Genomic DNA, 16,831 nt, shown 5'->3' with positions numbered 1-16,831 from the left:
AAATTTGATATTGGGTATAGCAAAATAAAAGGAGATGACATATTAATTTAAATTTTAAAATGGAAAAAATAATTTTAAAAAATACAATAGCGAATTGAATTAGGAAATTTGAAAATTTTGTTAGGAAAAAAATGAGATATTTTGGTTTACATATTGCCCGAGATTAAATTTTTTATCGAATTATCGCTTAGAATTAACTTTTTTAACTATATTGTCGCCGGAGTTATTTATTTACCAAATTATCACTAGAAGTTTTTTTTATTTACCAATCTGGTCAATTAGCCTAATACAATTTTCACTAGCAGTGTACAGTAAAAGAATCTTATTTTAATCCACTTCGCCCACTTGTGTAGTCACTCTCACAGTCTCCCCTCCATTTAACTCAACTCCCTCTCTATTTCCCCACTTCCCCTCACTCTCTGAAAAAAACAGAGCATCACCAATGGACCGCTTCACCATTTTCTCTCTCCTCCTCCTTCTCCCCCTTTCATTCTTCTCTCTTTCAGGTACATTCTTCTTCTCCCAATTAAACCCCCAATTTAGATCTAATTTATTCACTCATTAACTTGCTCATTATTTGTTTGTTTGTGCAACAGAAGGTGGAACCATTGGAGTAAACTACGGCAGAATAGCAAACGACTTACCCTCCGCTTCTAAAGTCGTCAACCTCCTCAAATCCAACGGCATTGATCGTATCAAAGTCTACGACTCCGACCCTGCCGTCCTCCGCGCACTCGCCAACTCTAACATTAAGGTCACCATCGACCTCCCCAATGAGCAGCTCCGCTCTGCCGCTACTCGTACCTCGTACGCCAGCGTGTGGGTTCTTCGCAACGTAGTTGCATACTACCCGCGTACCCTCATTGAGGGTATTGCCGTCGGTAATGAGGTCTTCGTCGACCCACAAAACACCACCACTTACCTCGTACCCGCCATGAAAAACATCCATTTAGCGCTTGTCAAATACGGGTTAGACTCCAAAATCAAGGTTTCTTCTCCTATTGCGTTGAGCGCATTGGGAAATTCTTACCCTTCTTCATCCGGGTCGTTCCGGCCCGAGTTGGTTGACCCGGTTTTTAAACCGATGTTGGAGTTTCTTCGGAAAACTGGGTCTGCTTTAATGGTGAATGCTTACCCCATTTTTGCTTATCAAGGTAACAGTGACGTCATCTCGTTGGATTACGCGCTTTTTAGGGAGAACCCAGGTGTGGTGGATGCCGGAAACGGGTTTCGATACTTGAACCTTTTCGACGCTCAGATTGACGCTGTTTTCGCCGCAATGTCGGCGCTTAAATACGACGATATCCCCATCGTTGTGACGGAAACTGGTTGGCCGTCGAAAGGTGATCCGATGGAAATCGGCGCTTCCGTCGAAAACGCCGCCGCTTATAACGGTAACTTAGTTCGCCGGATTCTCACCGGCGGTGGGACTCCGTTGAGACCCAAGGCGGAGCTGACGGTGTTCTTGTTTGCTTTGTTTAACGAGAATAAGAAACCCGGGCCGACATCGGAGAGAAACTACGGTCTATTTTACCCGACCCAGAAGAAGGTTTACGACATTCCGTTGACGGTTGAGGAGGTGAAGAGCTGGAAAGACGTGAAAGGGAGTTCGCCGGCGCCGGAGGTGGTGACGCCGGCGGTGAGTCCGGCGACGGGAAATGGTGGGGGGGCAGGGAAGGTGACGGTGAAGGAGACGTGGTGTGTAGCGAATGGAGAGATGAGTGAATCGAAGTTGCAGGCGGCTTTAGATTACGCTTGTGGTGAAGGGCAAGCGGATTGTCATCCGATTCAACCTGGTTCTCCGTGTTTTGATCCTAATACTCTTGAGGCTCATGCTTCGTATGCGTTTAATAGTTTTTATCAGAAGAATGGTCGGAAATTTGGTTCTTGTGACTTTGAAGGGGCTGCCTTTGTTGTGTCTAAGCCACCAAGTACGTTTCTCTTAACCAATTCTATCTTTGTTTTATGTTTTTTATGGTTTTGTTTAAGATTTGAGACTGAATCCTGTTTACGTAGAGTTATCGAGTCTTTTGTCTGAGTTGCTCAAGTTGTCCTAGATAGACGGAGAAAGCGAATATAGCTAGCATAGTTATTTGTAAGATTAGAGATTGAATCCCGGCTACGTTATCTCGTTGGTATATTTCATAGAGATGGACCAATTAACAGTAGATATTGAACTAATTTAAGTGCAATGACTAATGAGCCTAAAATCAAGCTTAAAGTGAGAAAAGGGACACTAATGTTGACTGTTGTCTCATCTAATATTAAAGATGAATGTCTTTTTTATAGGGTAAAGTTGATGATATGCATTGTTTTCATATGACTTATGGGTAAGATATGAGATTGAATCCCGTATAACAACATTCGAGTCTCTCAGGTCATCCTAGGTATGTCTAACACATACTTATGACTTGTGGGTAAGATCTGAAGTTCTACTGATAGACCAATTAATAATGGATATTGAACTAACTTAAAGGGTAAAATCAAGCTTAGAGTGGGAAAACGGACGCTAATGTTGACTGTTTAGTGTTGTCTCATCTGATGATAAAGATGAATGTCTTTTTTAAAGGGTAAAGTTGATGTTATTCCATTTTTTTTGTAATCAATGAATAGTCTGGCAGACTGGCTAAATCAAGTTGGCATTTGTTTAATTTGATGAGAAAACATTTACTTCGTAATTCAATTGTTCTGTGATGATACAATGATTGAGTGCTTAATACTCCGTACTTAGGACGATTGTTATTTATTGGGGATCGGAAGATACTCTGTATTTGATGAATTAGTGTGTAATTTACTCCATCTAAACCTAGATGATTTTAGTGTGTAATTTTTTTTAGTTTTCTCTGCTTTCAAGTTAGAAAAAACTAATGTCTTAAAAGATAATGATAGCTTAGAAGCACATTCAGTTGTTCAATTCATACATTTTACAACTATAAATTGTCTCTTGATTGTGCTAGTCATTAAAAACACAAATCATATTCGGAACAAATAGAATTAGACAAGAGAACAATGCATCACAAAATTCAATCAACACTAGACTAAACTTGATTTAAAGTTGTTTTTTTTTAAAAAAAAAATAAAAATAAAAATAATGATTTAAAGTTGTCCTGATTCGACCCGACCCTATCCTGAACCAAATAACTCATCACCACTGAATATGACCCAAATTAGATCAACTCAATGGGGACGACCCCAACACATGAATAGTCCATACTCGTGAAAAATTTGTTACAATAACACAAACTTGCTAAGGCCTAAGAGTAGTGGTCCTATAGAGTTGTCATGTTTTGACGTCCATTATTATTGCTGACACTCTTTTGAACTAAACTAAGGGTAAAAACTAAAAACTTTAAAAAAATGAAGGGTGATGATGTTAGTATAATGGTGACCTCGTGCTCTGTCAATCTGCATTTGAGACCGTAGATTTTGCTATCTTTTACTCTTTTTTTTTTTTTTTTTTTTTCCTTGGTTGTATTGTGAATGCAAATGCGTGCAAATGTGCGGCATTGGACCCAGTTAGCCATGTGGTAGATGTTGTATAAAAAAAGGTTTCATAGCTGCTGGAATTTTGTCAGTGAGAATCGACAATTTAGTCAAATTTCCTGCACAGTTGTTAACACTAACGATCAAATTTTAGTGCCACATTATTACTTTTTTGATAAAAGTGTTCATTTTTTATGTTTATTTCTTTTTGTTTTTATTTTGGTAACATGTGATTAACATATTGTAATGTTTGTTCTTGCATATTCTCGACCAATGTTGGAAGCATTGAAATTTGAGTCGTCTTTATTCAAAGTGTCTTGCAACGTTAGATACTTTTGGAACTTTGGATCTCATACTTGTTTTGTCTTAATTAACTTGATTATTTTATAATCACTAAAGAAAATCTTCTCCCTCTTCCATCATTAGAATTAGGTAAAAATCATGAGAGTTTGTATAAAAATAGCTTGTGGTGAATAGTGTACATAACGATGATGTGTTTCGTAATTGTGGCTAGAGTTACAGAGTACGTATCATCGTCCTCTTCATTTTACTCTTGAGTTATTTTATTAAGTCGGTAACACTAACCCGAATGCTTTAGCCCGGAATCTTAAACCAACCTAAAAAAAACTGTACTCAAAGTTATTAGAATCCTACACGGCCCTACTAATCTCTAGGAAATGAAGGGAGTACCAAAATTTAATTATTGTGTAACAGACTACCATAGTACACTCACTCCTTCCTTTAATGAATGAAACTTTATCTAATTTCATTCTAGTCTACTGATAAAACCAACTTGTACAAATGTGCAGGATATGGAAAATGCGACTTTCCAACGGGATACTAATTTCAAAGGGTGACGTTATGAAGCGTGTGAAAGAATAGTAATTGAGTTATAATTATGTAAGCTACAGTACAATTATTATTATTATTATTATTATTATTATTATTATTATTATTATTATAGTCGTTTAGTTAAATTTGGGGGGTGTTGTTTTTGTATTTACTTGAATAGTTGGGAGGGGGGCAGTTAATTAATATTAATTGGGGAACTGCCAGTAGTAGTAGAAAGCGGGTTAAAGTAGTTTTGTATCATTGGTATGTAATTAACTACGAACCAACTCTAACTTGCTTCTTTTACGGATTATTCTATAAATTGATGCATCTATTTATTACGGAGTACTATTCAATTCGTTGTTGGCTTTTAAAGAGCCGTTTGATTATATGCTTCTTCTCTAATTTTGTTATTACTCCCTCCGTCCTTTAATTAAGAACCCGTATAAGGCACCCATTGCGGTTTCTCAAAAAGAAAAAAAAAAGAACCCGTATTTTTGGGGGTCTAACATTAAGAGTATATTTCTATTTAAAGGTTGTATTTTTTGATAATGTTCCCCTTTTTTTTGATGAGTTGTCATTATTATTATTATTATTACTTTTTTTATATAAATGATGACTTTTTAATTTACATCAATCCTCAATACTTTCTCCATCTCTTCAATAATACCTAAACACTTTTAAGGGCCGTTTGGTTGGGTTAATAATCAAAGGGAAATGGAATGAACATGCCTCATTCCCTTTATTGCTGTTTGTTCGTCACTTTTAATCATTTCCTTTACTCATTTTTATTTTTGAGTTCATCTTAAAATTATTCTATATTGATTACCCATCCCCCAAGCCTTTTCCATAGCCACCATTACACCACCATATCCACACCAGCCACCACCCTTCTACCTTACCCCAACTGCATAGCCACCACCCAGCCACATCGTTGCCCCTCCCTCGCCACTTGCCTACCCTAGATAAGCTCGCACCTCCCTCGAAAACCTTCCCCCACCCCTCGTCGGAAGTGGCTGCCCCTAGTCGCACCCCCAACCCTCGTCGGAGGTTGTCGCACATTACCCACTGCACCCCTCGCCGAAGGTCGTTGCACATCCCCCACCCTTATTACCCAAATAAAATTACTGGTCACCGCCGAAGCTCATCGCATCTTCAAATTAATAGCAATAGAAACAACAATGGCAAGCTGATTAGGTCCATTGATAAAACCCTAGAAATTTGGGGGAATTGGAGGAGAAAGAATTGGGGTGAGGTTGAAGCTTGGAAACCCTAACAATGGCGGTTGAGGAGAGAGAAAGAGGAGAAATGGCGGTTGCTAGTGCGGGGAAGGTTTTCCGGGGAGGGGTGGGGGAGGTGTGACGAGCTCCGACGAGGTGGTGGCTTGCCGGCGGGGTGGCTGGAGTAGTGGGAAAGTGAAGAAAAAGGGGGTTGTGTGGTGGTGTTGGTGATTCCTTTTTTTTATTTTTTTTTAAACAAACAACATACTACATGGAATGATTTTTCATTCTATTATCTTTCAATCCCTTTGTTCATTCCATTCCGTTTTCCCCGAGCGAACCAAACGACCCTTTATTTTCTCTATATCTCTCTTGAACCTCACATGCACATATGTACTTCCAATCAACTTTCTTAATTTCTGTAAAAAAAATCCAAATAGGCTCTTAATTAAGGGACGGAGGGAGTACAACTTTACAGTAATTCCAGATTCATATGAAAATTGTTGAGTAAACTCCTTTAGCTTTCTAAACAATGATGGTAGTTATTGCAATAAATAAAATCTCAGTTGTTCATTTATATATGGCTGCTTGTTGAAATGACTTGATACCAAAAAAAAAAAAAAAAACCCATTCAGTTTCCTTTCTTCTAGGATGATATATGCCCTGTTCTTTTGAGCTTCTGAGCAGAGCAGAGCAGCTTTCAACAGAGCAGGTGTCAGTAGATTGTTAATACTAAGTAGAGCAGAGGAGACAACATCATCTTAAAAGAACAGTGCATACTTTGTAGTTTGCTATTTTGCTCACCCTCTTCTCCTTTGCAATTCCTTCTTATTTTATTGAAATTCAAGTTTTGATCCCTTGTCCTTCATTAGGTTGAACTTAGGGTTCTTTTTCTCAACAACAACAACAAACTGAGAAGGAAGCTGATATATAGTACTCCCTCTGTCCTTTTATTAAGAGCCTATTTGGGTTTATTCATGGAAATTAAGAAAGTTATAGACACCTTAAAACTAATGATTGAGAGTACAAATATGCATGCAGGGTTAGAGGGAGATGGAGAGAGAAAAAGTGGTTGAGAATTACTGATGAAAGGGAGAGTAAAAGTATTGAGAATTGATGTCAAAAGTACAAAAAAGAAAATAAAACAAGGATGACAAATCATCAAAAAGAGAATAATGTTGTCAAAAAGTACAATCTATAGGACGGAGAGAGTAGCTTTTAAGGAGTAATTCTTATTTTAATGTACTACATATTTTTTAAATAATTTACCAACTCATCTCAACAAAAGGTTTTAAATAAATAAAAAAAAACCTTATTAATCAAATACGATTATAAAAGAAAGACTGAGATTTTAACTATTGCAATGGCTTTGTAGCCATTCATCAAATAGCCTTCATTCGTTGAATTGGCACCTAAAAGTAGAGGTGTCAAAACCCAACCTTAAATCGATCCTGAAAAAAAAAAATAAAAAAAATAAATAAAAACCAAATTCAAATTTTGACTTGTATTGACATAACAATTTAATATAACTCAAATTTAAAATAGATCAAATCGAGACACCCTAATCGACACCTCTACCTAAAAGCACTCACCCCTCCCCCACCCCACCCCCACCATAAATGATACTGCCTCTGTGTTCAAATAAATGAAACGTTTTCCCTATGCACGTATGCCAATGTAAAACTTTGGCCGATGATATCTTTAATTATCAATAAGTAAAAATTATAATTATTGAATATTAATATATTATTCATTGAGACGATTCGAACAAGTACCCACAAGACTATATTCATTCTTATGTATGAATCACAAACATTAATCAAAGTAAATTAGATGAATAATGAAAAAATCAAAACGTGTCATTTATTTAAACATGGAAGGAGTAGGTTCATTAGACGGGCAATTTATCAAAGTAAATTGAGGTCCTCCAATGGAAATTGTCTAATTTAGGGGTGTTAATTAACAAAAAGTAAATAAACCTATCTAGTTCACAACCTAAAGACAACAAAGCTTGGCTAGAGAAGCTTGTAAACATACTCATTTTTTGTTTTTTATGACTATTTAATTGGTTGGTCGCTTGTTATTAAAGACTAAAGACTCGTTTGATCTTATGCTTGGTCTTTTGTTTCATAATTTCAATTTATCATATTCTTTTAACAACATTCACTTTTCCAAATATTTTTTTTTGCCTATGCCAAATCAATGAATCATCCCCTATAACTAATCTATAAACTCCCAATATAAACAAAAATAAAGTAATATTACTCATTATAAGAGAAGAAATTATTGCCCAAATGGAAAGCCAATTCTCTATCACAAGCAAGAATATCAATCTTGAATTTTTGATGTAATCCAACTTATTATCTAAAGTTAATTATCTGGATTTTTCACCATATACTCCTGAGTTATTTTTTATTCACCAAATACCCATACAATTTTTCAAATTCACTATATACTTACGAGTTTTACAAAAATTTCACCAAATGCCCTTAATGACTAACGACGGTTAACTCCGTTAGTCATTAATATTAATTATGCCACATGGCTGCATTTAATTGGTTGTTTATCAAATTAGTGAATTAAGGATTTTTTTAAGAAAATAAAAAACAAACTTTAAAAAATGAAAAAAAAAGAAAAACCGCCCAACCACCCCTTTCTACTGCCACGCTGCAAGCATCACCTGCGACCGTTCTGCGCCCTCCGGTCGCCAGCACTAGGCAACCACCCCCGATTCCAAACCACCTGAGCCAAAAACCTTCGTCGGCAGCCCATATTCGCTCCCCCGTGTTGCTGCTGCCCACTTTAGCCGGAACCACCACCCTGAAACCCTAAAATCCCAAAATCAAAACCCTAAATTTTGATTTTAGGGTTATTTTATTTTGCGGTTTTGGTGTGGTGGTTAACGGGGTGGAGATGGCAAGGGGATGGGAGATTTGGGTTCGCTGGCTGGGGAGGGGGGTTTAAACGCAGGTGGTGGGGAGGGTTTTTCGAGGGAGAGATGATGGGGTTTTTACGATTGGGGAGAAGGTGGTTCAGGGGTTGTTGGGGTCTGGAGCCGCCGGCAGGTGGGGTGTCAGGGTTGCGCTGGCGCAAGGGTTCAGGCGGAATCCGCGCCGGTAGGGGGTTGTGGGGACATGGTGGTGGCTTGCTGGGCTTTGCTTTGGTGGTTTTTTTTTTTTGATAATTAATTAAATTTAATTAATTTATGTTTTCAAAAAAAAAATATTTAAAAGGCAGCCAATCATATGTCGCCACGTGGAAAATTTAGCCTTAATGACTAACGAAGTTAACTGCCGTGAGTCATTAAGGGCATTTCATAACATTTTTGTGAAATTCAAGTGTATATAGTGAAATTGAAATTTTTTTTTGGGTATTTGGTGAATAAGAAAATAACTCAAGGGGTATATGGTGAAAAATCCGTTAATTATCAAATGCAAAGTATATCCCTTATTCTATCTACTTTTTTGACATAATAGAGACAAGGTTCCAAATCAAATAGGGTGGGACAATATTTGTAAGCCCAAATGTTTGGAAGGTTCTTGGACTATTAAGTTTAAAGAAGAACTCCCTTTGATTATTTTTTTCTCCAACTTTTACTAAAAATAGACGATTATAATTATGTGCAACTTTCCAAAATCATTCTTATTTTGGAAAATAATTTAAACTATAAATGACGAAATTACCCTCATTAGAAATTTAAAAAATTGATTAAATTAACTTAATTAAAATTAAACAAACCTAATCCAAACCATGTGAGGATGGTAGCCTGTCGTTGGGAATCTCATTTCTTCTATGCCCTTGGCCCTTAGAAAGTCTAGAACTTTACACTTTTAAAGGTGTATTAGGATTTGAATTTCTGACTGTTTGGGAGACCTTGAATTAGAATTGAGCCAATCATCGCCCTTTTTTATTAGAAACCAATAAAGGGTCGCCAATGAGTTTTAGGAAAACTCATAAACTTCAGTCATGCTTTTCTCCCAAGTAGAGTTCAAGGGATATTTAGCATGAATCATAAGTTTACCTACGCCCAATGGTCTACTAGTACCAAAAATGAGTTTGGGAGCGAGGGTACTAAGATAACGTTCCTTTTTTATCAGGGGAATCGCCATCCTAGCCCTAGTGCGGCCTTTACTAGCTCTTCCTTGTTCATAATTTCATTACTAAACAATATATGCAACATGATACCTAAAACTAAGTTAGTTGATTTTATTGACAAACGTTAATCACAAAAGGTTTACATTGCAACAAATGTCGTTATTCTTATTTATTCCAAATTCGTGAAAATAACAATAAATAAACAACATTCGCCTTGACTTAGGTGATAAAACAATCAATTAATTTATTCAATTCTAATCTTTACTTAACGAAAGAATGCTATGTGAAATTGATTAATTAGAGTTTATTTAAAGTGATCAAACAACACTAATTAATTGATTAAAGTGATTTAAGACAAGAAAAATAAAGTGATTTAGCTAAGTGCTCGAGAATTACCACTTTTCCTTGCTAGATCTTCGTTTAGAATGAAAATGGACTCCTTTTTGTTCGGGAACCTCCACCGTAAGGACAAAGTAACAAGAGGGGGAGGGGTGAGTGTTTAGGATAAGGAGGGGTTAATTATTCCATAAACTTATGAATTATTACTGTTGTATTTCTCTGGCTTTTTCTGTGTGTTCAAAGCTCATTTTGAACCCTTATTTATAGGCAATGGTTGAGATTAGGGTTTCGGACACACTGTCGCAACAGGGGGCGTGCAAGTGTAGGAGTTGCGCTGCATGATGCATCATATTTATATACGATTTATACCGCACATTTATGCTAGTTTTATAGTTGCCTTTAAGGAATTTTTATCGCTTCTTAGGTCGTAAATGCATAAGCTGTTCGTTTTGAACTCTATTACACTTCTTTTGTGTTTTCTTAATGTTTCAGGTAGTTTTCATAACTATTTGGACGCTTTCGGAGAAAGGATGTAATGTCGATGAATCGAGGTCAATCAATGAAAGATATGTGTTTGTGGAAGCTTAGGTTGAGATTTATATGCATGAGGAATGAAAATAGCATCCACAAGAGTCGCTATGCATCTTCCGGGAATGAATTTGAGTTAGAAACGAAGAAAAACGAGGGTTTTCAAAGTGTCAAAACTGACATTTGTTCACTCTTTTGATTATAACTTGAGTTCTACAGATTGTATTAAGATGATTCAAATTGCGTTAGAAACTAGACTTAAAGAGATTTCCAAAGATAGGTCACACGCCTATATAAGCTTCCTAGAATAAGAGATATAGCGTGTTCAAAATTCTCAAGTTCTCGCGAGGCGAGCTGCGCTCGCAGCATCCGCAAGCAACACCCAAGCTTCGAATCTGCTTCCCCTGCAGTCCGAGCTGCACTCGCAGCCCGCCAGACGCCCACAACTTGCGTGCTAGCTCCTTATCATCGCCTCGTCATCAACGTTCAACCAATTGTAAAGGTGGGCACCGTGCCGTGCCGGGCCACCTTTTGGCACACCCCACGGCACGGCATGGCCCACGTGCCTGGCGTGTCGGGCCGCGGGCCGGCCCGAATTAATGTTTTTTTTTGTTTATTTTGTTTTTAATTGATATTTTTTTTGAACAACCTTTTAAAATGAGTATATTTAATTTATTTTATTAATTGATGAATAACTTATTTACGATCCGATAACACAATAATAAAATAATATACGAGTGCGATAACACAAAATTTGATGAATAACTTATTTAATTTTATTATACGCCGGTATGATAAATCGATAATACAATAATTTATAATGACAAAAATCATACAATAATTGATGAATAACTTAACTTTATAACTTATTTTATTATACGGGGTTCAATAATACAAAAATTAGCTATAATTAATAGTATGTAATAATCTAATTATTCTTCTTGTTCTTCTTCGTCTTCGTCTTCTTCTTCTTGTTGTTCAACTTCATCGTCCAATTGAATTGATTGAGAACCAGTAGAACCCGACGTTCCTTCATCGTCGTCGTTTTGTGTATAAGTACGATCTTGGCAGCGAGTTTTGACATCCAACCAATCCTTGAAACAAACACACATTACAAGTGTTTCGGGTTTTAGTCTTGTTCTTCTATCGTCTAAAACCCTTCCCGACGCACTAAAATCTCTTTCGGAGGCAACGGAGGAGACTTGAATAGCAAAAATATCACGAGCCATTGCTGCCAAAATTGGATGTTTCGTGCTTTGTGCTTTCCACCAATCAAGGATGCCGAGGCCGTATTTCTCTTTGTCATCCATGCCTTTCATGAAGTCGTAACTTAAGTACATTTGCAACTCCGAAACATCGCTTTGTGTTCTCCTAGATGATGATTCAGTACCCGAAAACTTAGACATCATGTTAGCAGCTTGTGCAAATAAACCTTTGGCCCTTTTACTTACATTTTTGGATGTTTGAGAGGGAGCAATCGAGTCACGGTTCCATATTTAGATTCATAAACTCTATATAAGGAAAAAAATTGATTGGTTACATTAGTTTTATAAGATTCAACATCATCTTCAAAATTCATGCATTGAAAATAAATATCAATTAATAAAAATGTGCCATCATACTTTTGCCTTGGATCTAATATAGAAGCAAAAAATATAAATCATAGGAATAGTAGTGTAATATTTACGCCATTTTTCCTCCATTAATGGAAGATATCCATCATAATTGTGTTGTTACCGGTGTTCATTGAAAAGTTGTGCAAGTAAACATGCATTGCTAAGAAAAGAATGAGCACAAGGATTATAAACAGAAGAAAAACAATGTGTCATACTATATAATAATTGTAAAAACTGCATATATTTTTCACAATTAGACCAATCATCATCTAGTAAAGCAAATTGTGGAAATTTTTTATTATAAAAAATTGTTAATGGACCCTTGTACTCGATTGCCCTACTCAACATTTCATAGGTGGAGTTCCACCTAGTTACACAATCCGTTGGTATTTTGATAGCCTTTATCCTTTGTTGCTTGCAAAAAGCTTTCCATTCCTGAAATCTCATGTTAGAGCTGTTAATAGACATAATAGCATTCCTAATTTTGTGATTAAATGGACCAAATGCTTGTGTTCCATCCTTCACACACAAGTTAAGGATATGACAAATGCATTTAATATTACATCGGTCAATTGTGGTTTAACTAAATTTGCACAAAATGTCATAGAAGTTGCATTATCAAAAGTCATAGACATGATTTTGGGCCTAAAATTATATGCATCAATAGCTTGCATTAAATGATGAGCAATATTAATATCGGTATGGGGGTATTCAAGTATTTTAAAATGGACCAAATGCTTGTGTTCCATCCTTCACACACAAGTTAAGGATATGACAAATGCATCTAATATGAAGTGCATCTCCATCTAATATTACATCAGTCAATTGTAAGAATTCTAGTTAAATGTTTCTCATTAACTAGTGTTATTTTCAGAGGGAATTTCATATAAGTTTGTCATCATCAAAAAGGGGGAATTTGTTGAGCCATATGAATTAGAAGTTTTGAATGATGACAAACCAATACTTGAATATAATCTAGAATTGCTATATGTTGTTACTGTTGTGCTTACATACAGGTTGACAAGTGATTATTCAAGTAGAACAAGACGAAGACTCATTAAAGCATTAAAGAGGATGAACGTCTTGAAGCAATTACAAGAAGACTTTGCATACATTGTAACAATATTAGGTCTTGATGTAATAATGGTTTAAGGGTTGTACAAACTTATATAAGATGCAAGAGAGGATAAAATATGTTTGTGGATGATAAGGAATCACAATTCCTTATCATACGCAAACTAGGAAATACTACATGTCTAAGACCAGTCTGGGAACAGATTGGAACCAAACTGCTGGTACTTCCTATGAGCAGCTTATTTTTTGGAAAGTTTATTTTTGAAGAAAAATGTTTTCGAAAAATGTACGGCTGATCTTATACGAGATGTTAGAGATCTTTAAATGTTGCATAGATCAGAATATTATTCTGAAATGATTTTATTTTATTGAGAGAAAATAAAATAAAATCAGATATATTATATTTTCCATGATCCTGGTAAATATAATATATGGGAAATATTCTTGAGATATGGCAAGTCTTATTTAAGGACCTTAACACCAATAATTTCAGCAAGGCTTTTGAACGAAAAAATACTGAGAACATATTTTGAAAAAGCTGCATATTCTCTCACGCATCAAAGAAGAAAAACCTTAAAGCCATCGAGTGATCTTCATATACTCTCATTAAGCACTTAGGCTATTCATACAAGAGAAAGAGTGATTTTGTATTGAACTACTAGTAACTGACAAGTGGTTGGGGAAGTGTTCTCTGGGAACACTTGAGTGAACTGCTAGAGTTAGTAGTTGGGTAGCGGCTAGAGTTAGTTGCTAGGGAATTGTCTTGTGCAGAGTTGTGCAAGCAATTGAGTGTAATCTCATTGTTATTCTGAGTTGATTAATAATAGAGATTAGTGTGAGTGGAGGACGTAGACTTATTAGAAGTCGAACCTTGTTAAATCGCTTGTGTTTGTTTTATTCCGCTGCTTAAGAGCCAGTTCTCTTATTGGTCTCACGATTCAAACTCAAAAGTTTTCAACGCTTATCACTTACTCAATTCACCCCCCCCCCCCTCTTTAGTATCTCATGCACTTTCAATAGATACTCGTGACTAATCCCCTAACCAAAGTTCCCAAGTTACCCAATGCCTATCCAAGAGTATAGATCATCAAAGTGGAACCAAGCCATCAGAAGTAGGAAGAACTAGGAATCAAACGAAGAACTCTTACTAGTGGCACTCCTCTCTTTTGGGGAGAGCTAAAAATGAACCCGATCGCTCTCCGCCCACGTATGCAAAAGATTTGCATATAAATCAAGTTTTTGTAGCCTAAAGTATAGTATAACTTATACTATACATAGTTGATGATGACACTACAAACTAAAGAACCAAAACTAACACAACCACTACTCCAAAGATCACAAAATCGAGCCCATATAATGCACACACAACTACCAACCCCAAATGCTCCCCCAAGCTAGACTCGGGTTACACGAACAACGCAGCATCGCAATGATCCGTGCGCGGTTCGTGCATGAACTACCGAATAAGCCAAATCTGGCCTACTTACCGCAAGATACAACAAATGGCCAACCAACCTGCGATGTGCCTCAGGATCCCAAAGTAACTCACCCGTAGATAGTGCAAGTTTATGATTTTGTTCAACAGGAGTAAGACTAAGTTTGGAACCTAACAATCCTACTTCCGAAATTATATCCAAAGTATATTTTCGTTGGCACAAGAAAATTCCCGAAGAAGATCGGCCAACTTCCAAACCCAGAAAATATTTCAGAGAGCCAAGATATTTCATCTTAAAACAATCACCCAGATAAGATTTGAAAGTACGGAGAGTGACGGAATTATTTCCAGAATTAACAAGATCATCAACATAAACGAGAACATTAATATGAATGGCATCTTTTGAGTATGTGAAAAGAGAATAATCAGAATAAAACTGAAGAAAACCGTACCCTTTTAATGCGGTGACCATTTTTGCGAACTAATACGTCGGAGCTTGTTTAAGACCATACAAAGACTTCCGTAGGTGATGTGTTGAAATATATAATGATTTACCCCTCTAATCTCTTGCATTTTGTTGTGATTTTAGGCCTCCTTAGGCCCTTTTGCTACTAATATTTCTCGTTTAGTGTTTCAGGTTTAATTCATTATTTTGGATAGATCGGGAGCAATTTGGGAGCATTATGGAGCTAGATTTGGAGTAGCATTGGGCTTGGATATGAGAGAAGCAAATAAAATAGAAAATCGAAGAAAAATGGATCGAACCGGTCGGGCGAGACCTGATCCGGTTCTCTTATTGTTCTTCAATAGGCTTAATAAAAAGTGATGGATCAAAAGGATTTGATCCTCGGAAATGGCCAATGCATCAGAAAGTGAGAGTTGATGCTTGGCTTTTTACTGGTAGGAGGCACGAGAAGTTGTTGTTATCGATCAAATACTGGATAGCTTCCTTTAACTTCCAACAACTCTCAGTAGTGTGGTCCCTACCTTGATGATACTTGCAACGGGTATTAGGATTCCAGCTAGGTGACCTCTTTTCAGGTGCAGGATCTTGGATGGGTCAAATAGGAGTGATGAGTCCCTTGGCATGGAGACGATCAAAGGCCGTGTCATAGCTCATCCCAATAGGGTGAACTTTTTCTTTAGTTGTCTTCTTGGCCCTTGATAATCTATGGCTAAGACATCATTTAAATTGAAGGTGCTAACATTGTTACTAAAGTGGGTGTTTTTGGAAGAAGAAGGATGGTCGTTCTTCTTTCCTTTCCAACCAATGTTGTTACTATTGTTAGCAGCTTTCGAATTTATAAGGTCATCTTCAATATCGATGCCTATGTTGTAAATGGCCTTGAAAGTGTTCAAAGTTTGATACTTCAAATGCTTTTGATACTTTTCTTGGAGATTTCTAATGAACATTCTCACAGACTCTTCTCACTTGGAACTTCAATCATTTTGGCAGAAGTTTCCTTCCACCTATTGTAAAATGCAGTAAAGCCTTCATTTTCTTTTTATTCAAGAATTTCAAGTTCTGTATGATCAGTTTCTACTTGAATATTACATTTGTATATATTAATTAAAACATGTGTAATAGTATCCTATGTAGCAATCTTCTCAGCACCTATAGGCTTGTGCTACACCAATTTACGTTGTATTTTATCTTCTTTTTTTTCCTACTTTTCTAATGCTTATTTTCATTGCATGCTTGATCATATCACAGAAAGTTGGAGGCCAGAACTCTCAGAATAGAAGTGTAGTAGCCATGTCGCAACGTACCGAAAGCAGGCCATTACGACAAATCAAGTATGACATGATAAACAACATTAACCAGAATTAGATGTCATTGGTAAACATTCTATTGTTAGTCCATGACATACTGATGCTGATGTAAATCAGTATCTGATTTTGTCTCACAAATTCTTTTATTTCTCCCTCATATTATAGGAGTTTCTTTTGCTCATCACACTTTCAAATCGATTTCTTTGTGCATTTTTCAATAGGGAGGAAAATCAGGCAAACCTACAAGTTTAGAAAAGTTTTGGTTTGATACTCACAAATCTGGAAATTTTGTAAACAAGCCCAAAACCCAAGAAAAAACATGTAAGTAGACACACACTATAGTCTAAATGCTAGATACATACACTTATAAATTGTTTACATTATAAGATTGATTTCTATTAGGAGATGAATAAGAGGACTATTGAAGAAACTCCGGA

At 36.4% G+C, this 16,831-nt stretch overlaps 2 protein-coding genes across 2 annotated transcripts; one reads left to right on the top strand and one right to left on the bottom strand.

Annotated features, from left to right (window-relative positions):
- Positions 1-351: 351 nt before the first annotated feature.
- Positions 352-4,670, top strand: LOC110699174 (glucan endo-1,3-beta-glucosidase 12-like). Its single transcript, XM_021876667.1, has 3 exons — positions 352-506; positions 597-1,931; positions 4,293-4,670. Exons 1-3 carry the CDS (start codon positions 443-445, stop codon positions 4,325-4,327), a joined length of 1,434 nt encoding a protein of 477 aa, XP_021732359.1. The 5' UTR covers positions 352-442; the 3' UTR covers positions 4,328-4,670.
- A 9,910-nt stretch (positions 4,671-14,580) lies between these two features.
- Positions 14,581-15,093, bottom strand: LOC110699395 (uncharacterized mitochondrial protein AtMg00810-like). The gene has a single exon (XM_021876916.1). The coding sequence runs from the start codon at positions 15,091-15,093 to the stop codon at positions 14,581-14,583; it is 513 nt and encodes a 170-aa protein (XP_021732608.1).
- Between the last annotated feature and the right edge of the window lie 1,738 nt (positions 15,094-16,831).

This window comes from Chenopodium quinoa, unplaced genomic scaffold, assembly GCF_001683475.1.
Source record: "Chenopodium quinoa cultivar QQ74 unplaced genomic scaffold, ASM168347v1, whole genome shotgun sequence".
NCBI lineage: Eukaryota > Viridiplantae > Streptophyta > Magnoliopsida > Caryophyllales > Amaranthaceae > Chenopodium > Chenopodium quinoa.
This window is presented reverse-complemented; position numbering and strand designations above follow the sequence as displayed.